Raw genomic sequence first — 26,775 nt, 5'->3', positions numbered from 1 at the left:
AGCAGAAGAGTGACAGCAAGCTGTATGTCAAAAAGACCCTCTGGCAGCCAGGGTGGAAGAGGGGTTGGAGATGAGAGACTCCTGAAAGGCCTGACAAGGGCTACAGATCTTGAGCACCAAGACTTGGTCATGGAGGGAGAGCTTCCTAGAAAACCAAGACTTGGTTTGCCTCTTCAGATGCACGTGTACTCCTCCATCACAGGTATATTTTAGTGGGAAAATCCAGCACCATACAGACAAGAGTGGAGTGCAGTACAGCTATAGCAGGCCCTCAAGCACTAGTAGGATTCGTTACTGTAGGGGGTTGTGTAGGGACTTACTCCAAGTTTTTTTTTTTCCTGATGATTCCTGGTCACTGTAGGAAATATGGAAATTATAGGAAAGACAAAAGAGGTAGGGAAAAAGATCACCTGTGATAAAAGCCCCCAGGGAATAAGCATGATGAACATTTTGAAATATATTCTTCCTGGTATTTTTTATACACATATATTTTGCAAAATCAAGATCACATAGTATATACAAGTTGTTATCCTTTTCTTAAAATATCCTGAGCATTTGACAAATTATAAGCATTATTTGTAAAGGTTGTTTAGTATTCTACTATATGAATGCACATTAATTTATTTAACTGAACCCCTACAGTTGGACATTTTTCTTTCTGGTTGACACTGTTGTAAAAATCACTGCAATGAAAGTGTATTTGTACATAGAACATGTATTTTTTATTGAATTTTTATTTTAATTCTAGTATAGTTAACATACAGTGTTATATTAATTTCAGGTGTACAATATAGTGATGCAGCAATTTTATACATCACTAAGTACTCATCAAAACAAGTGTACTCCTTAATCCCGATTACCTATATAACCCATCCCTCACCCTGAAGTAACCATCAGTTTGTTCTATATCATTAGAAGTCTGTTTCTTGATTTGTCTCTCTCTTATTTTTTCCCTCTGCTTATTTGTTTTGTTACTTAAATTCCACATATGAGTGAAATCATAGGATATTTGTCTTTCTCTGATTCACTTATTTCATTTAGTATTACACCCTCTACCTCCATCTATGTCATTGCAAATGGCAAGATTTCATTCTTTTTTATGGATGAATAATATTCCATTATATATAAATACTACATCTTTATCCATTCATTTATTAATGGACACTTAGGCCACCTTCATAATTTCGCTATTGTAAATAATGCTGCTATAAACATTGGCATGCATGTATCCCTTTGAATTGGTGTTTTTTATTTTTTGGGTAAGCACCTAGTAGTGCACTTACTGGATCATAGGGTAGTTCTATTTTTAACTTTTTGAGGAACCTCCATATTGTTTTCCACAATAGCTGCACCAGTTTGCATTTCCACCAACAGTGCACAAGGGTTATTTTTTCCCACCTCCTCACCAATTTCTTGTGTTTTGATTTTAGTCATTCTGGAAAAGTGTGAGGTGGTATCTCATTGTGGTTTTAATTTGCATTTCCTTGATGATCAGTGATTTGAGCATCTTTTCATATGTTTATTGGCCATCTTTATGTCTTCTTTGGAGAAATGTCTGTTCATGTCTTCTGCCCATTTTTGAATTAGATCATTTGGTTTTGAGGTATTGAGTTGTATCAGTTCTTTATATATTTTAGATATTAACCCTTTTACAAAGATGTAATTTGCAAATATCTTCTTTCATTCAGTAAATTGTATTTTAGTTTTGTTGATTGTTTCCTTTGCTGTGTAGAAGCTTTTTGTTTTGATGTAGTCCCAATAGTTTATTTTTGTTTTTGTTTCCCTTCCCTCAGGAGACATATCTAGTAAGAAGTTGCTATGGCCAATGTCAGAGAAATTACTTCCTATGCTCTCTTCCAGGATTTTTACGGTTTCAGGTCTCCCATTAAGTCTTTACTCCATTTTGAACTTATTCTTGTGTATGGTGTAAGAAAATTGTCCAGTTTCATTCTTTTTCATGTGGCTGTTCAGTTTTCCCAACACCATTTGTTGAAGAGACTGTCTTTTTTCCGATTGCATACTCTTTCCTACTTTGGTCAAAGATTAACTGACCATTTAATTGTGGATTTATTTTGGGTTTTCTATTCTGTTCCATTGATCTATGTGTCTATTTTTGTGCCAGTACCATATTGTTTTGATTACTACAGGTTGGTCATATAATTTGAAGTCTGGAATTGTGATACCTCCATTTTGTTTTTCTTTTTCAAGATTGCTTTAGCTATTTGGGGTCTTTTGTGGTGCCATACATATTTAGAATTGTTTGTTCTAACTCTGTGAGAAATGCTGGTGGTATTTTGATAGGGATTGCATTAAATGTACAGATTGCTTTGGGTAGTATAGCCATTTAAACAATATTTGTTCTTCCAATTCATGAGCATGGAATGTCTTTCCATTTATTTGTGTTGTGTTCACTTTCTTTCATCAGTGTATAAAATACTATAAAAGTTTTCAGAGTACAGGTCTTTCACTTCTTTGGTTAAGTTTATTCTTAGGTACTTTATTTATTATTTTTGGTGCAATTGTAAATGGAATTGTTTTCTTAATTTCTCTTTCTGCTTCTTCATTATTAGTATATAGAAATGCAACAGATTTCTATACATTGATTTTGTATCCTGTGGCTTTATTGATTTGTCAGTTCTAGTACTTTTTTGGTGGAGTCTTTAGCATTTTCTAGATGTAGTATCATGTTATCTGCAAATGGTGAAAAGTTTATTGCTTCCTTACCAATTTGGATGCCTTTTATTTCTTTCTGTTGTATGATTGGTGTGGCTAGGACTTCCAGTACTATGTTGAGTAGAAGTGAAGAGAGTGGGCATCCTTGTCTTGTTCCTGACCTTAGGGGAAACACTCTCAGTTTTTCCTTATGGAGTATGATGTTTGCTGTGGGTTTTTCACAGCTGGTCTTCATTATGTTGAGTAATGTTCCCTCTAAACCTACTTTGTTGAGGGTTTTTATCAAGAATGAATATTGGGGGCACCTGGGTGGCTCAGTCAATTAAACGTCTAATCTCAGCTCAGGTCATGATCTCACGGTTTGTGAGTTCGAGCCCCACATTGGGCTCTGTGCTGACAGCCCAGAGCCTGGTGCCTGCTTCAGATTCTGTATCTCCCTCTCTCTTCCCCTCCGCCACTCGAGCGTGCACACCCTCTCTCAAAAATAAACATTAAATTTTTTTTAAAAGAATGGATGTTGTACTTTGTCAAATGTTTTTCTTCTGCATCTATTGAAGTGATCAGATGTTTTTTGTCCTGTTTCCTGTTACTGTAATGTACCACGTTGATTGATTTGCGAATATTGATCCACCCTTGCATCCCAGGAATAAATCCACTTGACTGTGGTGAATGATTCTTTTAATGTATTTTTTTATTAATTTTGCTAGTATTTTGTTGAGGAGTTTTGCATCTATGTTCAACAGAGACATTGGCCTGTAGTTCTGTTTTTTTGTGGTGTCTTTATCTGGTTTTGGTACCAGGATAATGCTGGCCTCATAGAATGAATTTGTAAGTTTTCCTTCCTCTTCAATTTTTTTGGAATAGTTTAAGAATAGATATTAGCTCTTCTTTAAATGTTTGGTAGAATTCGCCTATGAAGCCATTCTGGTCCTGCACTTTTGTTTGTTGGGAGCTTTTTGATTACCAATTCAATTTCCTTGCTAATAATCAGTCTGTTCATATCTTCTATATCTTCCCCCTTCATTTTTGGTAAGTTATACGTTTCTGGGAATTTATCCATTTCTTCTAGGTTGTCCAAATTGTTGACATATAGTTTTTCATTATATTCTCTTATAATTGTTTTTATTTCTGTGGTGTTGGTTGTTATTTCTCCTCTCTCATTTGTGATTTTGTTTATTTGAGTCCTTTCCCCCTTCTTTTTGAGGAGTCTGGCTAGGGGTTTATCAGTTTTGTTGATTAGAATGTGTATTTTCTTGGTAGAGATTCCTATAATCTGAATTATTGAGACAAAGAGTAGGCTCATCACTTTCTTTCTTTATATGACTTTTTCCTGGTTATAAAAGTAATACATGTTCTTTGTCAAAAATATGGAAAAACAGAAAAATCTAAAGAACACAATAAAACCACCCATAGTCCCACCATCCAGAGACAATTTGTTTAACATGGATATGTTTCTTTCCAGTTACATATGTAATTATTATTGTTGTTATTTTTAATGGCAAAAATAATCCTGTTAAGCTTTCATTTTATTCACTGCCAGTTATTCCATGCACTGTGATTCTGCTATTGTGGCATTTTCTGATTTTAAGTGATGTTGCTATAGACCTCTTTGAGGCTGGTGCTTTCTGGGATGGGAAGGATGTGGTCAGGCCAGGAGGAGGTGTTCAGGGAGCAAAGAAACCCCCAAGAGCCTCTTCTCTGCTAGTCTCCCATTTGACCTCCCACTCTGCCCACAGAATCTCTGGAGCTGATAGCCACAGCAGCAGAGCACTCTAACGCTGCCATCCGCAAAATGGTGAGTGGCCCTTCTAGCCCCTGTCCTTCCTTGGCCACCCACCTGTGGTGTCTCTGTCTGGGGGACTTGTGACTTCTGGACATGTAAGGGAAGGCCAGCACTCCAACCGTGCCTTTTGCTTACTGTCTCCTGCCAGGAGCGAATGCACAAGCTGCTGAAGGTATATGAGCTGCTAGGGGGTGAGGAAGACATTGTCAGCCCCACCAAAGAGCTCATAAAAGAAGGCCATATCCTTAAGCTGTCAGCAAAGAATGGGACCACTCAAGACCGATACCTCATATTAGTAAGTGCCAGGTGTGGGCTTGCACACATTGACTTGGTACTCACTCAAGTCTGTACCTCCTGGAGCCATTCTGTCCTCTATTTTTCATTGTATCTTCACTATTTTTTACAGGTGATGTAACTAAGACTTACAAGTGACTAGCCCAAGGTCACCCAACTAGGAAGTGACTCCCATGCCTAGGCTCTTTCCTTGTGACCCTTGTGCCCAATCTGGGCTGTGCTTTCTCCATCTATTGCCTTGAGTCCCCAGCAATAAAGCTCCAGGAGTCCTATAAGGGTAGGGAGCTGGGCCACACCTCTCCTGGGTCCTCCACACTTACATCCCAAAACTTTTCCTTCCTAGTTCAACGACCGCCTCCTTTACTGCGTGCCCAGGCTGCGGCTCCTTGGCCAGAAGTTTAGCGTGCGGGCACGCATTGATGTAGATGGCATGGAGGTGAGCACCAGGAGGTGGGAGATGGTGACCTGGAGTGGGGCCTTGGTGCTGGGAGGAATAAAGTCATTCTGACTTTGACCCTGAGTCTTTGTGTGCGTGTGTGCAGAGGGTAAGGGCCCTGTGGAGCTTAGTACTCACAAAGCCTCTTTCTCCCTCCATTCAGCTAAAGGAAAGCTCCAACCTCAATCTGCCTCGGACCTTCCTGGTGTCAGGAAAGCAGCGCTCCCTGGAGCTCCAGGCTAGGTACTTGCCCTTACCTATACCTTCCCTCCAGCCCCCTCTTTCCCTTCAGATATGAAGCAATCTACCCTAATGCCAGGCTACCCACCTCCCAACTCCAACCAAGGAAGAGACTATTTCAGAGGAAGGATGGGCACCTTTCCCCAAAGATGCAGGCTTGCTCTTCTGGTGGGTTTTGTTAGAGGAGAGGGAACAATGAGATATTAATCCAAATAGGAATAATAACAACACAGTTTATTATAGATTCAGATATTTAAGAGAAATAACAACCAAATGCAATGCTTGGTCCATGGTAGGAGCCTAATTTGAGAAAAATCCTAAAAGACATTTGCAAGACAATAGGGAAAATCTAAATGTAAACTGAACAATAGCTGTTGAGTAATTATTACTTTTTCAGGTGTGATAATGGTATAGTGGTTATATAGGAGAATGGCCTTGATTTTTGGTGATGCATGCTGAGGATTTAGTATCATGATATCTATAATTTATTTTTATATGATTTATCAACCCCAAATACATACATATATGTATATACACACATATACACATACATATATAACTATATGTAAATATATATATATGAAGTAAATATAGAAGATTTTCTAAATTTGCATTTATATAGTAGGCATACATTTAGTGAACTTGTGCTATCCTGTCTTTTTTGTATGCTTGAAATTTTCTAAAATAAAACTTTTTAAAATAACATTTAAAAATAATGGCCAGCCATTTAACAAAGGGGATTTCATATCCGTCCTCTACTTGATTATAATAATAGCTCACATTTAGTGAAGACTTGCTCTTATGCTATGCAGTGTTTTAATTTTAACTTAGACAATTTATGTTTAAATTGACTAGCTGAATCCTTAAAACAACCCTTGAAGTAGCTACTGTTGCCATCAACCCCATTTCACAGATGAGCAAACTCAGGCACAGAAGAGTTATGTACCTTTCCCAAGATCTCATAGCTACAAAGGAACAGAGCTGGAAATAGAGTGAGTTCATGCTGTCTTCTGAGGGCCCAAGTGATAGACTATCGAGGTCAAGGTCAGGGCCAGAGAATGGATGCATATGGATAGAAGACCTGTTTCTGACAGGCTGCAAGGAAGTGAGAAATGAGAGTCAGAACCCTCATTGCTGGGACTGCATGGAGTCAGGAAAGAGAGATGAATATGGCTAGAGGGCATCCTCCTAGAAGATGAGACATGGGTGTTGGCTTTGAAGCTCTGGGAGACTGAGAGAGCATCCAGAAGCCTGAGGCCAGGAAGCTGGCCAATCATTGGTAGGAACTAAGCCAATCATTGGTACAACCAGCAGTGGGCTCAGCATAGCCTGAGTGACAAGCCACATGACTCAGACATGTCTTCTGCTGGGAGGTTGGGAGGGAGGTTGCTGCAGAGGTGCTGGGGCCAGAAAGGAGCACTAAGCAGTGTAGGGTTTCCTAGGTGGCAAAAGACAGGCATGGAGGGTTTGCTTTGTAATTGCTTGTACTACCCCTAAAGATTTTTTTTTTTTTTTTTTAATGAGGGACGCTTGGATGGCTCAGTCAGTTAAACGTCTCTTGGTTTTAGCTGAGGTCATGAACTCAGTTTCGTGAGTTCGATCCCCACATTGGGCTCTGTGCTGGCAGTGTGGAGCCTGCTTGGGATTCTCTCTCTGCCCCTCCCCAGCTTGCATTCTCTATCTCTCTCAAAATAAAAAAATGAACTTAAAAAAATTTTTAATGAAAATTTCAAATATCCAGAAAAGTAGAAATACAACAAACACCCATATGCCTAGCATTTAGACAACTGGTGCTCAACCATGAAAACACAGGAATCAGCTGGGGAGCTTTTAAAAAATACTGATGCCTGAGGGGTGGTTTGCTGACTTAATAAAGCATGTGACTCTTGATCTTGGGGTTATAGATTTGACCCTCACATTGGATGTAGAGATTACTTAAAAATAACATCTTAAAAAAAATACTGATGTCTGACACCCACCCTCAAGTCTGATTTAATTTGTCTGGGGTGTAGCCCCTGAACATGAGAAGTTTTAAAAGCTCCCTTGATGGTTTAATGAGTGCACCTGGGTTTGGAACCACTGACTTAAGAGTCAACAACTATTGACATTTTGCCATATAAATCCTTTGCTGAACCATTTTAAAGTAAATTACTGACATGATATACTTCACCACTGGCCTTTCCTCTATTTCCATGTATGTGTATGTGTACACACAGAAACACACAATGCTTTCTTTCTATATTTTATTATGAAAATATTCCAAAATACAGAAAAGTTTAAAGAATTATACAGTGAACAACTGTAAACCCACCATATAGATTCTACAAGTGTTAACACTGTGCTACATATATTTTATCATTAATCTATCCTCTTTATTTTTAATTTTTTAAGCTTTATTTATTTTTGAGAGAGAGAGACAGAGTATGAATGGGGGAGGAACAGAGAGAGAGACACACACACACAGAATCCGAAGCAGGCTCCAGGCTCTGAGCTGTCAGCACAGAGCCTGACACGGGGCTCAAACCCATGAACTGCGAGATCATGACCTGAGCCAAAGTCAGATGCTTAACCCACTGAGCCACCCAGGCGCCCCACTAATCTATCCTGTTATCCATCCACCAATCCATCTGATTTTTTTTACATGCATTTCAAATGAAGTTACAGACATCACTACACCTCACCCCTGAAGACTTTGGTGTGCATATTATTTTTTTTAATGTTTATTTTTGAGAGAGAGACAGAGCATGAGCGGGTGGGGAGGAAGGGTTGCAGAGAGAGGGAGAGACAGAATCCAAAGCAGGGTCCAGGCTCTGAGCTATCAGCACAGAGCCCTACATGGGGCTCGAACTCACGAACTGTGAGATCATGACCTGAACTGAAGTCGGACACTTAACTGACTGAGCCACCCAGGCCCGCCTGGCATGCATATTATTAACTAGAGTTCAGTATTTGTTTAATGTCCTTTCCTTCTCTTGAGGACAGATTTTCATACAGTGAAATGCACAGGTCTTAAATGCATGCCATCAGTGTGTTGTAACAAATGTAAACACTCATGTCATGTTTTTAAATAAACATGGAATGCTATGTGTATTTTATATATGTTGTTTTCACTGAACATATTATAAACAGCTTTCTACACCACTTATGTTGTCTGACAGTAATGATGTACCATCATTTATTTTATCTGATCCCCTGTTGGACACTTAGGCTGCTTCCAATTTCTCACAATAAATAGCATTGCAATGGACATTCTTGTAGCTAAATATTAACTCATATCCTTAATTTTTCATGAAGTGGTTTTAAAGATGTAGCCAGACTTTCATATTAGAAAAGTACTTTTGATGTCTGGAGTGTACATGTGGAAGGGGATTAGAAGACACCAGGCAGGACACAGCCAAGAAACCAGGTCCTATGCCTAGTGAGCAGTTTATGGGACTGCACCACAGCAGCAGCCTTGGAGACTATAGGACAGACAGGAAAAGTAGGAATGGAAGGTGAAAGAAAGGGGTAACTCACACTGATTGAGCAGCTAGTGGACCAAGGATTGTGCTGGGCACTTTACATGTCACCTCAGTTATTGCTGAGAACCCAGACTGATAATTATCTCCACATAAAATGGAAAAGAAAATGGATTAAAGAAAAACAACTTGCCTTCCTTTCTCACACTTGTCATTCCAGCAACAGGGAGCTATTTATGCTTTCTTATATGTTCCATACTGTTACACACACCTCACCCTTAATCCTCTACCTGAGGCCCAGCACCTCCTTGAAGAAACCTTCCTTAACAGCCCCCACCCAAATTGCAGGCTGGGGCAGGTCTCTTCTTCTGGGCTTCTCAGCCCTATTTTCACTCTGTCACAGTACTGATCCCCCTGTACCATCCCTATCTCCCCTCCTAGACCATGAGCTCCTTGAGGGTATGGTCCTCTCTAAGCCCCAGGTTCCTAGCACAGAATCTGGAAAGTATTAGTAACTGTTGAACAAATAAACTCAGGCTACATGACTCGCCTAAGGTCACACAAAAAGTTAAGGACCAGAGGTTCAAACCCAGGTCTGCCTGATTCCAAAATAACTTGCTTGTTACCACTCCAGTTGGTTTTGGTTGGCCTGCCTAACCCAGCATTTTTCTTTTCTCCCCCCAAGGACTGAGGAGGAGAAGAAAGACTGGGTCCAGGTAACATCCAAGAAAGCTTTGTGGTAGGGGGCTGGAGGAATATTAATAGGTCTCCTTGGGGTTGGTGGATTCTCCCCTAAAACTCATGTCAGACCAGAATGGGCCTAGACACCTGCTTTCCAACAAATTTTACCATCCCAGTTTTACAGATAGGCAAACTGAAATCCAAAGGTTAAATGTAAACTCACAAATTCTTCCTTTAGAAGGCTGGCTCCACTGAGGGTATAACCCCAAGGATTTAAGCCCTGTAAAATCTTAAGCCAAGACAGTGGCCGGGAAGACCTTCTGAGGTTTCTCAACCACTGATCGCCTCCCCCATTTCATAAATATAAGAACAGAAACTTGGATTTGGGTTGAGGCTTGCTCAAGATCACGTGCCTAGCAAGGGGTAGAGGTAGACCTAGAAGCCAACTTTTCTGATTCCAGGCTGTCATAGGAAGGTGAGGGTGGAAATGCGTGGGTTGTGAGGTGACCTGACCTCTTATTTTTTACAACCTCCTTCACAGGCCATCAACTCTACTCTTTTGAAGCATGAACAGACGCTGGAGACCTTCAAACTGTTGAACTCAACAAACAGGGAAGATGAAGACACACCCCCTAACTCTCCAGTAAGAGTCCCCACCCGTTCCCCTGCACTGGGACCCCTTCCAGGCCTCCAAGTTCCCACTTTATCTTGAAATGATCCTCGCCCCTTCCCAGAGAGTAAAGACCAGAGAGGCAGTACATGACCTCGGAAGTACAATCTTCTGTTGGTATGGCCACAGAGAAATCGATGGGAAAACCTAGGCCCAGAAAGTAAAAATGACTTGGCTTCAGTAACACAGTGAGGTAGGGGCAAAGCAAGGATTCATAGGCAGGTCTTCTGAATGTATCTGCTGCCTCCAATGATGCTCCAAGCCTTGGGGCAGTGGGCAGGGGCTGGCTGGACTGGGCTGGGGAGTAGTCGTCTCTGACCTGGGACCTGGCCCTCTCTCCAGAACGTGGATCTTGGGAAGCGGGCACCTACACCCATCCGGGAAAAGGAAGTCACCATGTGCATGCGCTGCCAGGAGCCCTTCAATTCCATCACCAAACGCAGGCACCACTGCAAGGCCTGCGGGCATGTGAGTTTTGGCAGACAGGGGCAGAGCTAGGGAGGGGACAGGCTGACAGTCCAAAGGCCCACTTCTGAGTGGGTTACCTTCCAAGTTAGGGGAGGCCATGAGTCCACTGTGGGAGTTGGTACACTGAAGGGAAAGACCTGCGGGAACCAGGCTGTTTTTGCCCACTTGCCACCCCAGGTGGTTTGTGGGAAGTGCTCCGAGTTCCGGGCCCGTCTCATCTATGACAACAACCGCTCCAACCGTGTGTGCACTGACTGCTATGTGGCCTTGCATGGGGTTCCTGGGAGCAGCCCAGCCTGCAGCCAGCATACACCCCAGCGCCGGAGGTCCATCCTGGAGGTAAGAGCCAGGTCCCTGACTAACACCCCCACACTGGACCACATGGGCTCCAGTCACCCACCCAGTGTGACTGATGCCTGGGCATCTCTGAAATGCCAGGGTGCCTTGTGCATCCACTAAGCAAGTGACACAGGCTTGGAGTAAAATGAGTGCAAGAATGAGTGAAAAACTAATTTTTATTTAAGTGCTTTAAATATTTAATCCTCACAGCAACCAATCTATCCATGCTATTACTGTCCCTGTGTTGCAAATGAGGAAACCAAGGCCCAGGGAGTTATTTGCCCAAGTTACACAGCCAGTGAGTGGCAGAACTAGGATGGTTTTTCAATGAACAAATTACCTTTTCTTATTATAAAGTAGAATATGTGCACTGAAGAAAATTAGACAATATAAACAAAATAATAAAAACACCATATTCCTTCTACCCACTGGATTACCATTGTTAATAGTTATGCTGTAGCATGCACATACACACATTTTTGGTTTTGTTTTTTAACCAAATTGAGGTATTTAACACTTAAAGAATGCTTACTCTATGCTAGGCACTATTCCAAGCACTTTGCATTAACTCACTTAATCCTTACAACATGCCTATATGCTCTCCTTCCAAGTCGATACATTTTCATCTAGAGCTGGGATCCTGAGCCAGACTGCCTTACCCAGCTCCCCAGTCCCCTTCACCACAATGCTAAGTTGCCTCTTGTTAAATGTGAGGAATGAATGTATGATGAACGATGAAAAAAAAAGGTGAGGTGAAAATGCGTAAATTACTTGAGAAATAAATGAACCGATGGAAGAAGGAATGCCTGACTGGCATTTAGGTGCCCCTGCTGAGAGTTGTACACCCCTCCCTCCCTCCCTCCCACCAACTGTTAAGAGGCAGCAGCCATGGTGGGAGTTCAGCAGACAAGGCCTGGCTTTCCATCTCGATTCTAACTCACTGGGGGTGGGGGGCACTGGGCAAAACACTCCTGCCATCTGAGCTTCAGCTTTATCAGTCCCTATGCTGAGGGGGTGTCAAAGCCATGAGGAGCCAGTCCAGGCCTTCTATCAACACTGATGTCCCCCATGTCTCTGGCCACAGAAACAGGCCTCAGTGGCTGCGGAGAACAGCGTCATCTGCAGCTTCCTACACTACATGGAGAAAGGTGGGAAAGGCTGGCACAAGGCATGGTTCGTGGTCCCTGAGAACGAACCCTTGGTGCTGTACATCTATGGAGCCCCTCAGGTGTGCATCCTATTCCTTCAGGTCCTTTCAGCCACCTGGCAAAACCAGGATGCTTCTCTTCCCCTTCAGTCCTTGACCTCTCCTTGGCCTTGGGGGATTGGGTGAGCCTAAGGGAAAATAAGAACCCCTACCCTTGTGAGAAAAAGACCAACTAGAGACAAGGAGCGATTGTGGGCCAACATGTGTAGGGAAAAGTGGGGTGAGTGGCGAGGCTAGCTTCCTAGAGGAAGTCAGAGTGGAGGCTAAACACTTCTAGGTCCAGTTTGGAATGGGGAAGAACATGCAGATGGAGGCAATAGTCTAGATGAAGGCCTGCAAACATTATCTGGTATATGCTAAAGAGACTAGCCCAACTGGTTTTGGTTGTGGGAGAAAACAGGTATTTGATCCAGCCTGCATGCTAGCCTCAGTTGACATTTTTCTGTTGCTGTCATTGGAGCCATGGAAGGTTCCTGAGCAGGGGAAGGGAAAGAGGGGTTCAGCAGATACAAAACTAGTGAGAAGCCCAGCCCCAAGGCGATCTCAGCTCTGTCCTGTTCCCTAGGATGTGAAAGCCCAGCGCAGCTTGCCCCTCATTGGCTTTGAGGTGGGGCCTCCTGAGGCAGGGGAGCGGCCTGACCGAAGGCATGTCTTCAAGATCACCCAGAGCCACCTGAGCTGGTACTTCAGCCCTGAGACAGAGGAGCTGCAGCGGCGCTGGATGGCAGTGCTTGGTCGGGCAGGCCGTGGGGACACGTTCTGCCCAGGGCCCACACTGTCTGAGGACAAGGAGATGGAGGAGGCACCGGTGGCAGCTTCAGGAGCCACTGCTGAACCCTCTGAAGCTCCCCAGACCCAAGACAAGACCTAGAGGGTTTGGGGGGAACTGGGGCCCCTCCCCCACACTCTAACTGCCCATGTCCAGTTGGGGGCCCCAGGGCTCTCCCTCCCAGCTCAGTCAATACTTGAACTCCCATCATGGGCACTTTCAATCCCCAGTGCTGGGTCTTGGGTTTTTTAATTCTTTTCACAAAACATGGGCTTTTAAAAAATAATTCCTACAGTGATGTTAATTTTTTTTAAATCCCTGTCCCCAGGGAGGGTGGGAGCTGTTGCTAGACCCCCTTGAATTAGGCCGTTTTTCCCTCATCCCCTCAACACCCTACAGATCCTGCCTCCACCCAATTCCCCCCAAAGCACTGGAGGCAGGAGATCTGGATTCAAGTGCCAGCTCTGCCACTGACCCCATGGCCCTGGCCCACCTGTGCCCCCTCAGCTAGTATCTTCACACATATGTTACATGGGGTGGTGACAAGACCCCTCCTGCCTTTCCCATGGCTTACAGCTTCTACCCAGCCCCAAGGCTACCCAGTATTTTATCGTCCAGACCCATGGCAGGGCCACAGGGCAGGACAGGGGAATGGGGGGAGAACAATGGATACTCTTTGTTTTGTTTTTTTAAAAAAATACAGTTTATTTCGGGCTTACGGAAACTTTCAGAGTGCTGCTGTGCTCCATTTGTCCAACTGTTTGTTCAAAGTAACAGGCTGCTAGGGTGGGCCCAGAAACCTCTCCCTTGCTGAGCTTTGAGGCCCAGCTCCTACAAGGCTGATTCCAAGGCTATTCACAGGTCAAGCCACAGATTAAACAATAAGGTACTATTTATTGAGGTTTTAAGCCTCATCTCTGGACTTGGATAAGAGTATGGAAAGAGGCTGGAGGAGACAGAAAACAAAGCCAAGGTCCCCCAAACTCACCACCTACCCCAAATCTTAGACTTCCTGAAGGAACCCAGGGCTGGAGGCTGGGCTGCAGGAAGGGAGTGTTTCTGGGAGGTTCCAATTTCTGGGCAGGGGTACAGAACTGTTCTGTGTATGGGGGTGGGGAACAGAGGGAAAAGAGGGAGAAGTACCATAGCTATTTTCGTTCATGTCTTCACTTCTCATCTCGCTTCTGGTCTGCACGTTTATCTCACCACTCCTGACCCAGCAGGAGTACTGGTCCTCTCCTTCACAAATCCACCTGGCTATTGTCAACCAGTATTTAGTTTCTCCTCCAGTAACGCTCACACCCACTCATCCCTCCCTCTTCGTACTGACTGTACCCAAGAATGTGCTAGCAAACCAGGCTTCATCGTGCAGCCAGTAACTTAAGGCCCAAGGGAGTGTGATGAACCAGGTCCCACTACCTCAAGAGCAAGGACCCTAAAGCTCTTCTTCCACTAGAGGAAACTGGACAGGGGAACTGGGAGAGGGTGGAGATGGGGCAACCAGTCCAAAAGTCCACAACCCTCCCCCAAACCCCTACAAACAAGTGTCAAAACAACTAGCAAGCAAGGGCCCAAACCATTTCCAGCCCTACTCATTTCTTTCTCCGGACAATGGTCCAGCCATCCTCCACTATATCCTCTTCTTTAATAGTCTGGGAGTCTGGACCAGAGGATTCAGGCTGGAGGCAAACCCCATCTGTAGCTGCCCCATCATTCATAGCTGTGACCTGGAGGAGAAATATAGGAGAGAGCTAAATACACCTCCTGGCTGTGGCCACTGGAGACCCAGGCTCTCCCAGCTTTGCCAGGATTGGCTGTGTGACCTTAGGAAAGTTCCCTGGCCTCTCTGGATAATACAACCCCACCCCCATCATTTTCCTGTGAAACTGATTTCCCAGAAAACTAAAGACATCATATCTCCCAACCCAAAGGGCACCCCCTTCACCTCCATCTCCTCCACGCTGTCCGCATCATCTTCATCCGTCTCTCTGGCTGTTGTAACTGCAGTGGCTCTGACCTTGCACTTTCTTTCGGTGATGTGGGAGGCCATCTCCTTCAGAGCAGCACCATCACCCCTCTGGAAGTGGTGGAACATGGTCCGTAGCTGCTGGCTCACCTACCAAGAAAACATTCAATCAGCTTGGATTTTTAAAGAACCTACAATACAACCAGCCCGTGTTTGCAACAAGAGTAGGGAGGGGTTTGGAATTTTCCAGGAAAGAACAGGGCATTCTTCCCCCAAGAGTTCACTAATGAAGGAACCATATATGAAGGGCTCAGATAAGGGCCTGAATAATGGAAGGAAGGCTTTCTAGCAAGGAAGATACCAGAACTGGGTCTGAAAGATGGGAGAGGTAAAAGGGAAGTCCATCCCAGCAGGAATTGATGGGCAGTAATGCAGGGGTGGAAATATACCTGGCCTGACTTGCCCTTGGGATGGGGTGAAGAACAGACCTGGATGAGAATGATGTATGGAGAGAAATAAAAGAGAAGGGGCAGTGTTTGGAAAGACCTGAAAGACTAGACTTTTTCCTTTAGGCAAAAGGGAGTCACAGAAGGTTCTTCTTCAGGACTCCAGAAAGTATTGGTTAGAGCCAAGAGTCTTGGCCTAAAAACAGGGAGAAGAAAGACCAGGCAGGGAAATGGCAGTTGTGTCCATGATATGCTCACCTGGGGCAGACTCCCATCCTCCACAACCGTATCAAATTCGTTCGTCATGAGCTCCCCGAGGAAGTCTTCCACCTCATCTAGCTCCAAGTCAGCTGAGTAGGAAAGACCAGCCAACTGAATCAATCACTCCTGCCCACTACTATTCAATACCTACTTCTTAGGTCCATATCTGATTGGTGGGTAAAGGTCCAAACAGTGAGACTTTTATTCACTGAAGTGCTCTGTACTCCAAGTTTTAACATAATTTAAAACAAACAACCACCAGGGGCGCCTGGGTGGCTCGGTTGGTCCAACTTCGGCTCAGGTCATGATATCATGGTCTGTGAGTTTGAGCCCCTCGTTGGGCTCTGTGCTGACAGCTCAGAGCCTGGAGCCTGCTTTGGATTCTGTGTCTCCCTCTCCCTCTGCTCCTCCCCTGCTCATGCTCTATCTCTCTCTGTCTCTTAAAAATAAACGCTAAAAAAAATTTAAAAACAAACACTAAATATAAATACCTAATTTCCAAACTCCTGCGTCCTACCAAACAGCATCCCAACCACACTGACCCTCTTTCATCTGACCTATTTTAACAGGCCTCCTCTCTGTGATCTTAAGCAAGTTACTTGTCTCCGTACCTCTGTCTTCTTATCTACAAAGTGGGGCAAATAGTGGCCTTCTTAGAGGTTTGTTATGAGGAGTCACCTAAATAATGCCTAGCATATAGGAGACCGATAATACATGTTAATTTCCATCACTCAAGGGCTGAAGTTTTCAAAATATAGAGAGCCTTCACAACTGTGGTTCCACTGACAGTGAGGGCCACAGACCAACGGGATAGTAAGAGGAAATGGATGTTAAGTACTTCCAATGATGAAATCATCACAGCCTTCACATCAACATCCTATTGTGTGATTTTGGCTAATCCCTCCCTTCTAGGCTTCAGTTACCTTTGGGGCCCATGCTCTTCTTTTTCAGAATTAGAGGACTATTCAAGAGTCTTCCACAAAGCTCCTCACTCTCTCTTTCCTCTGGCAGAGTTCATTCACTCTCTTGACTTTTCCTACCACTCTAATCTAATATCCCCGAAAGCTTTCTCTCTACTTGTTTCACAGATGCCTCAGGCCCTCCATATCCAAAGCCAGACTCATCACCTTACCCTCCAAACCTACTTCTCATCCTCCAGGGTTCCTCTATTCCATGAAAGGCACCTAATCCACCCAGCGACTCAAACCAGAAACCTGCCTCCTTTTCTCTCCCTCTCCACACCTAAACAATCTCCAAGGCACTAATCCACCCCTTCTTTTCCATTACTATTGCCCCTGCCCTGGCTCAGACCTCATCATTTTCTAGACAGAAATAACCTTCTCATCAGTCTTTCCCTCTCCAGTCCATGCTCCACACTGATTATTTTCTGAACTTTCCAGCCAACAAATCCTATTACTCACCTTAGAAACTTCCCATGAATTTTTTATCACCTACTTCAGTGTTTCATATCCTGCTTCTGAGAAGTGACTGTCCTGCTGGTTTTTAAAGAAAGCTACCCATAGAAAGCTAATGGGGAAACAAGGTAAACAAGCTTTTTTTTTTTTGTGGTTCTTATCTTTATCCAAGCCTTTATTATGTTAATGATTATTGTAACTCCTAAAGAGGAGCTGAAGAAAAGAGCTTTTCTCACATAATTTGACTGGAAAAGCTTTTTCTTCACTGAACATCTAATGGAACTATTCTTCCATAGCATGCATTCTGGCAAACACTGGCCTAACACACAAAACCAAAGGAATGTAGGGTCTTCCACGTCTTATCCTTTCCCTGGGGTCTCCCCACCCCCTTGCTTCATTCTCTACCACTCCTCCCCTTCTTATACCCACAAGTGCACACACACTCTTACTCTAATACTGAGCTCCCTGCCACTTCCCAAATACAACATATAATCTTCTCATACCACAGACTTATTTGTGTGTTGCTCTCTTTGCCTCCCCCACCTAGTTAACTCCGGTTCATCCCTTTAAGACTCAGCCCAATCACTACCTCCCCTAACAATCTCCAAAAGAAGCCTCCTCCTCAGTCTCATGCTACCCAAGCACCCTGAGCTCCTCTTTATTAGAACATCACCCTGTGTATAAATGCCTGTTTACTTAAATGGATCCATTACTAGATGGTAAACTTTCTTGAGAGGACTCTGCCTGATGTCATCTCCAAGATGAAAAACCTGAATAAAGAATTTTGTAAAAATCCTAATGTGCAAAAGGCCCTCTACAGAGTCCCTTATTTTTACATGACCTCCAATTCAAGACCCATCAAAGGTAGATCTTTGCTGTCCAAATAACCAAATATACTTACTGAGCACTTAAAATGTGGCTAGGCCAAGTTGAGATGTGCTAAAAGTGTAAAATACCTACCAGATTTTGAAAACTTAATACTAAAAGGGGATGTAAAATACCTCATTAATAATGTTTTATACTGATGACACGTTGAAATATTTCGGATATATAGAATTCAGTAACATTAACTTCATCTGCTTTTCACTTTGTTACAGTGGCTGCCGGAAAATCTTAAATGACATGTGATTCACACTGTATTTTTATTGGATAGCGTTGGGGTGGATACTTTTATACCCATTTTAGGAATTAGTAAACTGAATCTCAAGTAAAACAACTTGTCCAGAGTGATACCACGGGTCAACGGCACAGCCCGTAAGACATCTCAACTCAAGATTCTGTCTCCAAAGCCTGTATTCAATCCACCTCGACCTTTGGTACCATCCCACAACTGTTCCAGAGGAAGTGATGAGGCCTCTCCAGGACCCGCCTCCTCCTCCCCACGCCCCTCACAAACAGGTCGCAGCGGCTCACATTCACTCACCGTTGCGGAGGAAGTACTCCTCCACTGCACCCCCCAGCCACTCGGCCTTTTCCTGGCTGTGCACGCCCCCGAAGCCATTCTCCACGGCGATCTGCAAACACAGGCCCAAGACCACTATGTCAACCTGGAAGCCGGCCTGGGGTGGCGTAGGGTGGCCACTTATGCGGCCCAGTGGAGCCTCAGGCGCACTGTCCAGCCAACTCTTGTTCTGCCCCAGACCCTAAACTTTATCCCAGCCAGGGCCCCACTCACCTGCAAGGCCGGCCAGGCCTCCAGCGCCGCGCGGACGCCAGCCCCAAAGAGTGCTCGAGAATCTTCCCCCGCTCCGGCCATCATCAGGCTTCAGACCACGTGATACCCAGAAGGCCCAATCGCTGCGCAGTAGGGCCCAGGCCGAAGGAGCTGAAAGCCGAGTCGGAGAACGCAGGTTTGCCTTTCGCTGACCTGGCAGCAAGACCAGAGCAATAGAAAAGGCTTTCAGAACAATGGATGACACGACTGCAGTTACTCATATGTAAAAAATCATAGGAAGCCAGGAGTGGAGGACGAGAAGGGCCATGGGTTCTTGAAAGACGTGGGGAACTTTTTAAAGATACGGATTCCAGGCCTTGGTACAGAGGAATCAACCTCAGAGAGCATAGCCTTGAAATCTGTGTAAAACAAAACAAAACAAAACAAAACAAAACAAAACAAAACACCACTCAACAACAGCAGAATATGCATTTTTCAGAAGTGCACATGGAACATTCTCGAGGACACACCATATGCTAAGTCATAAAGCAGGCCTCAATAGACTTAAAAGGATTGAAATCATGCAAAGTTTGTCCTCCCACCACAATGGAGTGAAATTAGAAATAAATAACGAAGAAATTTGTGAAATTCACAAATAGGTGGAGATTAATACACTTCTAAGTAACAAATGGGTCAAAGAAAAAAATTATGAGGGAAATTAGAAAACATCTTGAAATGAATGAAAACAAGAACACAGCACACCAAAATTTATGAAATGCAGCTAAAGCAATGCTTAAAGGGAATTTTATAGCTATAGACACCAATATTATAAAAGAAGGATCCAGGGGCCTGGGTGACTCAGTCAGTTAAGCAAGCAGCTCTTGATTTTGATTCAGGTCATGATCTCATGGTTCATGAGTTCAAGAGCCCCACATCAGGCTCTGCACTGAAAGCATGGAGACTGCTTGGGATTCTCTCTCTCCCTCCCTCTCTCTCCCCCTCCCCTGTGCTCACTTTCTCTCTCTCTCTCTCTCTCTCTCTCTCTCTCTCTCTCTCTCTCTCTCTCAAAATTAATAAGTAAACTTTAAAAAAAGATCTCAATAGGGCACCTGGGTGGCTCAGTTGGTTAAGTGTCCAACTCCTGATTTCAGCTGAGATAATGATCTACAGTTAGTGGGATCCAGCCCCACATCGGGCTCTGTGCTGCTGGCACGGAGACTGCTTGAGATTCTCTCTGTCTCCCCCTCTGGCTGCCCATCCCCTGCTCATGCCCTCTCTCTCTCTCTCTCTCAAAATAAATAAATAAAACTTAAAAAAAATTCAAATTAATAACCTAACTTTTCATCTTAGGAAACTGGAAAAAGAAGTAATCCCAAAGCAAGCAGAAGGAAGGAAATAACAAAGACTGGACAGAAGACACATGGAATCGAAAATAGAAAAACAATAGAGAAAATCAGTGAAACAAAAGTCAGTCATTTGAAAAGTTCAACAAAATTGACAAATGTTTAGGTAGATTGACTAAAGAGAGACAGCTGACAGCTGACAGCTGACAGCTTGGAGCCTGGAGCCTGCTTTGGATTCTGTGTCTCCCTCTCTCTCTGCTCCTCCTCCACTTGCACTCTGTCTCTCTCTGTCTCTCAAAAATAAATAAACATCTAAAAGTTTTTTAAAAGAAGAGGAAATTAGGGCATAGAGGGAGACAAAGATGCACAGAGAGATGACTATGTGAACACAGAAGGTAGATATCTGCAAGCCAAAGACAAAGGCCTCAGAAGAAACCAAATATGCTGACATCTTGAACTAGAATTTTGAGAAAATAAATTTTTGTTGTTAAAGCCACCAGTCTCTGGTATTTCATTATGGCAACCCTAGCAAACTAATACAGTTGCACAATGCTGTAAATATACTAAAAAGCCATTGAATTTTACACTTTAAATGGGTGAAACATGATATATAAATAATATCTCAATAAAGCTGTTTTTAGAGAAGTAGTATAGGGGCACCTGGGTGGCTCAATCAGTTGAGCATCCAATTCTTGGTTTCAGCTCATGTCATGCTCTCACAGTTTCGTGAGTTCGAGCCCCACATCAGGCTCTGCGCTGACAGCGTGGAGCCTTCTTGGGATTCTCTCTCTCTCCCTCTCTCCCTCTCTCTCTGCCCTCCTCTACTCACACTATCTCTGTTTCTCTCAAAATAAATAAACTTAAAAAAAGAAAGTAGTATAGATGATTCCCTCTCACAGCAAGGGTTGCAAACTTTGGACTAGACCATGCAGACAAACAGCAATGACACTTCTGTGCCTGGCCCTGTGCTGACTGCTACTGAGTCATGGGGTTTGATCAGATGCCTAAGGAGTTTACAGTCTGTCGTGCAAGATTGACCAAGGACCCCAGATAATGATCAGTACTCTGGGTTAATCTAGGTTTTGAAGGGCCTATAGCAGATAGAATTTCACAAACTCTTTAAGAGAAATAGTACAAATTAGGTATGAAAGCATTGCTTTGTATTATAAAAGAAACCACAAATTTTACAAATTACAATATTTTTTTAGAGAGATGAGGGAGGAGAGAGAGAGAGAGAAAGAGAGAGAGAATCCCAAGCAGGCTCCACACTCCCACAACCCTGGGATCATGACCTGAGCCAAAATCAAGAGCTGGATGCTCAACTGATTGAGTCATCCAGGTGCCCCCAAATCGCAAAAAAAAACTTTAAAACTGGCAAATACCATAAACATTCTCAAATCCAAAAAGATAAAAAAAGTTTAATAATTGTCTGATTCACCTCTACACTAATTGTCTTTCACTACAGGCTCCTTTATATCCTCTTCTAAATAAATATGAGTTATTTTATAATAACATTTTCTAGAGAAAAACGAAAAAATTCAGTTGAATTCAATGTCATTCAGTTGATGAAAAAAATTTGTTATTGGTAGTTTGGAAAAGTTTCAACTTCACAACTTATTAGTAATGTAAATTTTCAGATTGTTGTCAGATAGAAACCTCTATCTAGTTTGTTTTACATGTGAGCTGTAAAATTTCAGGATATTTTAACTGTTCTTGTGTAGTGATAAATCTTCAAATCTCCTCAAATTGACAATGCTCAATAACCAGAGACTCAGAAGTGACCTGTCGAAGTATGGGATGCTGAGGCTTAAGTTTTGTTAGTTTTATGATAAATCTATGTCTGTAATGTTAGAGAAGGGAGCACAGAGGCTCATGAGAGTCCAGCAGAGGGGGCCCCTGACCCAGCCTCGGGGATCAAGCTGTCAGAGATGATGCTTGAGCTAATTCCTTAGAGTTTAAATTGAATTTTGTCGGGTGGTGGGGTATTTGTGTGCATGAGATTGTGGAATGTGTTACCAAAGGAGGAGGAGGAGGAAGAAGAAGAAAAAGAAGAAGAAGAAGAAGAAGAAGAAGAAGAAGAGGAAGAAGAGGAAGAAAGAGGAGGAGGAGGAGGGGGAGGAGGAGAAGAAGAAGGAGACTTTCATGATGAGGAAAGAATGTATATACAAAGACACAGAGGCAGGAAACAACATGGTGTGTAATGATAACCACGAGCATTCCCAAACTGATAACTTCAGGAGGTGAAAGCTCCTATGGAGCTACAGAAACTCATTCCAACAGACTCAACAACTTAAACTGAGTTCAAAGAAGCCCAAATGAAGATACTGAGATTAAGCACCTCTGCATGGGTTTCCAGGGTCTAAGGCCTCAACTGTACATGGAGAGAGTAGTTAAGATTCTGGTCACCACTTCCTGTGTGTTGTGGGTTTTTTTCCCACACCACCAAGCAATTCTCTGACATCAGCTGTGTGTCCTCCAATTCAACTCACTTCTTATACTACCTACCTGGAAATACCCTCTGATCCCACAGGTTAAGGGTTCAGTCTTACAAAACTGTCCCCCACCATGTCCTATGCCAATCACAAGTCCAGATTGTCACCAGTACTTCTGACCAAATGGCTTTATACAGGAGGGTACAACCCCCTCCTCAGGTTCAATTACTTTGCTAGAGCAGCTCACAGAACTCAGAGGAACATTTTACTTACTAGATTATCAGTTTAGGGACACCTGGCTGTCTCAGTCCAAAGAGCATGCAACTCTTGATCTCGGGGTCATGAGTTGAGCCCCACGTTGGGTGTAAAGATTACTTAAAAGTAAATAAATAAATAACCTTTACAAAAAGTTTAGATTTGGGCACCTGGGTGGCTCAGTCGGTTAAAGGTCCAATTTCAGCTCAGGTCATGGTCCCACAGTTCGTGAGTTTGAGCCCCACATCAGGTGAGCTCAAGCCCCACTTCAAGTGAACGCGAGCCCCACTTCAAGATTCTCTCTCCCTCTCTCTCCTTCTCTCTCTGCACCTCGTGGAATTCTCTATCTCTCTCTGCCCCTTGTTCACTCACGCACACTCAATCTCTCTCTTTCTCTCTCTCAAAAATAATAAAATAGGGGTGCCTGGAGGGCTCAGTCAGTTGAGCATCCAACTTCAGCTCAGGTCATGATCTCACTGTTTGTGAGTTCCAGCCCCACATTGGGCTCTGTGCTGACATCTCAGACCCTGGAGCCTGCTTTGGATTCTGTGTCTCCCGATCTCTCTGCCCCTCCCCCGCTCTCTGCTCTCCCAAAAATAAATAAATATTTTTAAAAATAATAATAATAAAATAAAATAATAAAATAAAATAATTTTTTTAAGTTTAGATTATCAGTTTGTTATAAAAGGATATAATTCAGGAACAGCCAGATGGAAGAGTTGCATAGTGCAAGGTGTGTGGGAAGGAGCAAGGAGCTTCTATGCTCTCTGTGAATCTCCATGTGATCATCAACCCAGAAGCTCTCCAACAGGGTTTTTAATGGAGGCTTCATTACATAAGCATGGTTGATTAGATCATTGGAAATTGGTGATTTTTTTGTTGTTTAATTTTTATTTCATAATCATAAACTTAACTCTGCAATCCAGCTAGACTTGGAGGGGAGTAAGTTGAATATGGAACCTATAGAGCTACAGTAAGAGCACAAAGATTATAGGATATTTCGAGCAGATGGGCGTGAAAGTGTGCTCTCCTGAGCTATAAAAGGAATGGTTTGGTAGTTAAGATAAAACACAGGTCAAATTTATTAGATTTGTCCACAGTCAGCAATGGTGATCTTCTTGCTGGTCTTGCCATTCCTGGACCCCAAGTGCTCCATGGCTCTAGAATATTCATGCCCTCTTTCACCTTGCCAAAGACCACATGCTTGCCATCCAGCCAGTCAGTCTTGGCCATGCAGATGAAAACTAGGAACCGTTCATGTTGGGTCTAACATTTGCCATGGACAAGGTGCCAGGACCCGTATGATTCAGGATGAAATTCTCATCATCAAATTTCTCCCCATAAATAGACTTGCCACCAGTGTCATTATGGTGTGTGAAGTTGCTACCATGGCACATAAATCCTGGAATAATCCTGTAAAAGCAGGAAGCTTTATAACCAAATATTTTCTCCCCAGTGCTCAGAGCATGAAAGTTTTCTGCTGTCTTTGGAACTTTGTCTACAAAGAGCTCCCATCTGTTAAAACAGCTTTATGTCACATCTTGGTTTCCAGGTCCCTTACCCTGAAGGAGACAGGGCCCAAGGGCGCACCATCCATGACAATGTCAAAGAACATGGTGGGGTTGACAATGGATGGGTGGTGTGGGTATCTCTGGGGAAGCAGCAGCGTCTGCAATACCATTGGTGATTGAACACAACCTCTAGCCCCTCTCCCCTCCCAAGAGGTCGAGGGGTGGATTGAAAGTCAGAAACTTCCAATCACAGGTTTGGCTCTACAGACAACTAGCCCCCATCCTTTGTTACCTAGGGGCTTTCCAAAAGTCACCTCACTAACATAGCAAAAGATACCTTTTACCATTCTAATCACTTAGGAAATTACAAAGATTTTAGGAGTTCTGTGCCAGGAACAGGGTCAAGGACCAAATATATATTTCTTATAAAAAATGACAATATCACAATAGGTCTTCTAGAAATCCCCACATTTGGAACCCCAGTCTGGAGTCCAACAAAACAAGACCTCTAAATGAACCCTGAGATTTAGCCTTGAGACTGAAGTCCAAAATTGAGTATAATAAGTGACAGATCACTTTTTCTGTGCCTGGAGCCCATCTGACAATCTGGTGAAGTCAATATATCCCTTCCCAGATTAATGTTTTTAAATGCATAAAATAAAATCTAGGATTATAAAGGAAACCAATTATATTAAAATATAGTTATCAAAACATTACAAAAACTAATTGTAATATACATATTTCTTTATTAATACATTAAATGCTATCCTCTACTAGCAGGTTAGCAGATTGAATGACTACTGTGATTTCAAATTAATGATGATTGTAAACAATATTTTAAGAGATCTGCTATGAAAAATATCTGTCTATTGATGACAAAGTCGCAGGTACTGCTAATACCACTGTGCTTGGGTGTCTACATTTATTATTTTTTTAATTTAAATTCAAATAGTTAACATCCAGTGTAGTATTGGTTTCAGGAGTAGAACCCAGTGATTCATCGCTTACATATAACCTCAGTGCTCATACTAACAAGTGTCCTCCTTAATCCCAACATCCCCCCAGCAACCTTCCATTTGTCCTCTGTATTTAAGATTCTCTTATGGTTTGCCTCTCTCTCTGTTTTTCTTATTTTTCCTTCCTTTCCCCTATGTTCATCTGTTGTGTTTCTTTTTTTTTTTTAATTTTTTTTAATGTTTATTTATTTTTGAGACAGAGAGAGACAGAGCATGAACGGGGGAGGGTCACAGAGAGAAGGAGACACAGAATCTGAAACAGGCTCCAGGCTCTGAGCTGTCAGCACAGAGCCCAACGCGGGGCTCGAACCCACGGACCGTGAGATCATGACCTGAGCCGAAGTCGGACGCTTAACCGACTGAGCCACCCAGGCACCCCTGTTGTGTTTCTTAAATTCCACATATGAGTGAAATCATATGATATTTGTCTTTCTCTGACTTATTTCGCTTAGCATAACACACTCTAGTTCCATCCACACTGCTGCAAATGGCAAGATTTCATTCCTTTTGATTGCTGAGTAATATTACATTGTGTATGTATGTATATGTATGCATATATATATATATATATATATATATTGCATTTTTTTTTGTCCATTCATCAGTTGATGGACATTTGGGCTCTTTCCCAATAATTTGACTATTTTCGATAGTGCTGCTGTAAACATTGGGGTGAACGTGCCCTTTTGAATCGGCATTTTTGCATCTTTTGGATAAATACCTAGTAGTGCAATTCCAGGGTCATAGGATAGTTCTAGTTTTAATTTTTTGAGGAAGCTCCATACTGTTTTCCAGAGTGGCTGCACCAGTGTGCATTCCACCAACAGTGCAAAAGGGTTCCCCTTTCTCTGCATTCTTGACAACATCTGCTGTTTCCTGAGCTGTTAATTTTAGCCATTCTGGCAGACTCATGAAAAGATGCTCAACATCACTCATCATCAAAGAAATACAAATCAAAACACAGTAAGATACTACCTTACATTTATTATTGAAATAAATGCCTAATTTCATTGGAAGTTACTGAAAATAAGATGTATTTTTTCACATCTAAATACACACTCAATGGCCAAAATGAACAAATCAGGAGACTATAGGTACTGGAGAGGATGTGGAGAAACGGGAACCCTCTTGCACTGTTGGTGGGAATGCAAATTGGTGCAGCCGCTTTGGAAAGCAGTGTGGAGGTTCCTCAGAAAATTAAAAATAGACCTACCCTATGACCCAGCAATAGCACTGCTAGGAATTTACCCAAGGGATACAGGAGTACTGATGCATAGGGGCACTTGTACCCCAATGTTTATAGCAGCACTCTCAACAATAGCCAAATTATGGAAAGAGCCTAAATGTCCATCAACTGATGAATGGATAAAGAAATTGTGGTTTATATACACAATGGAATACTACGTGGCAATGAGAAAGAATGAAATATGGCCTTTTGTAGCAACGTGGATGGAACTG

General features: G+C 43.0%; 2 protein-coding genes and 1 pseudogene across 4 annotated transcripts in view; 1 reads left to right on the top strand and 2 right to left on the bottom strand.

Moving 5' to 3' along the window:
* The window catches only part of FGD1 (FYVE, RhoGEF and PH domain containing 1), a 41,018-nt gene extending 27,379 nt beyond the window's left edge, over positions 1-13,639 (top strand). The window contains exons 9-18 of one of the 2 annotated variants that reach the window (XM_007089432.2): positions 4,410-4,468; positions 4,605-4,751; positions 5,094-5,186; positions 5,350-5,429; positions 9,570-9,600; positions 10,107-10,208; positions 10,578-10,703; positions 10,881-11,042; positions 12,127-12,270; positions 12,815-13,639. In XM_007089432.2, coding sequence (XP_007089494.2) covers positions 4,410-4,468; positions 4,605-4,751; positions 5,094-5,186; positions 5,350-5,429; positions 9,570-9,600; positions 10,107-10,208; positions 10,578-10,703; positions 10,881-11,042; positions 12,127-12,270; positions 12,815-13,120 — 1,250 coding nt within the window. In that variant the 3' untranslated portion in view covers positions 13,121-13,639. The remainder of the gene's footprint in view (positions 1-4,409; positions 4,469-4,604; positions 4,752-5,093; positions 5,187-5,349; positions 5,430-9,569; positions 9,601-10,106; positions 10,209-10,577; positions 10,704-10,880; positions 11,043-12,126; positions 12,271-12,814) is intronic. The other variant, XM_042974634.1, reaches the window with a different exon arrangement.
* A 16-nt stretch (positions 13,640-13,655) lies between these two features.
* TSR2 (TSR2 ribosome maturation factor) lies at positions 13,656-18,869 on the bottom strand. 2 transcript variants are annotated; one of them, XM_007089427.3, is made up of 5 exons: positions 18,782-18,869; positions 18,530-18,620; positions 15,689-15,780; positions 14,964-15,134; positions 13,657-14,745 (listed from the first exon to the last, which is right to left on the bottom strand). In XM_007089427.3, the coding sequence occupies exons 1-5, from the start codon at positions 18,863-18,865 to the stop codon at positions 14,611-14,613; spliced, it is 573 nt and encodes a 190-aa protein (XP_007089489.1). In that variant the 5' UTR covers positions 18,866-18,869; the 3' UTR covers positions 13,657-14,610. The 2 variants fall into 2 exon arrangements, with proteins under 2 accessions (XP_042830569.1, XP_007089489.1); XM_042974635.1 differs by lacking the exon at positions 18,530-18,620 and having other exon boundaries at positions 13,656-14,745; positions 18,782-18,846.
* Positions 18,870-23,874: 5,005 nt separating this feature from the next.
* LOC107180282 lies at positions 23,875-24,471 on the bottom strand (annotated as a pseudogene).
* Between the last annotated feature and the right edge of the window lie 2,304 nt (positions 24,472-26,775).

This window comes from Panthera tigris, chromosome X, assembly GCF_018350195.1.
Source record: "Panthera tigris isolate Pti1 chromosome X, P.tigris_Pti1_mat1.1, whole genome shotgun sequence".
In the NCBI taxonomy this organism is placed as follows: Eukaryota; Metazoa; Chordata; class Mammalia; order Carnivora; family Felidae; genus Panthera; species Panthera tigris.
This window is presented reverse-complemented; position numbering and strand designations above follow the sequence as displayed.

Excerpts from the sequence above, each read along its gene's own strand:
- TSR2 (XM_007089427.3), bottom strand. The coding sequence starts at position 18,865 with ATGATGGCCGGAGCGGGGGAAGATTCTCGAGCACTCTTTGGGGCTGGC. Across the intron at positions 15,135-15,688 it reads AGGATGGGAGTCTGCCCCAG|GTGAGCCAGCAGCTACGGAC; the intron begins GTGAGCATATCA and ends TTTTCTTGGTAG. Across the intron at positions 14,746-14,963 it reads ACAGCGTGGAGGAGATGGAG|GTCACAGCTATGAATGATGG; the intron begins GTGAAGGGGGTG and ends TTTCTCCTCCAG.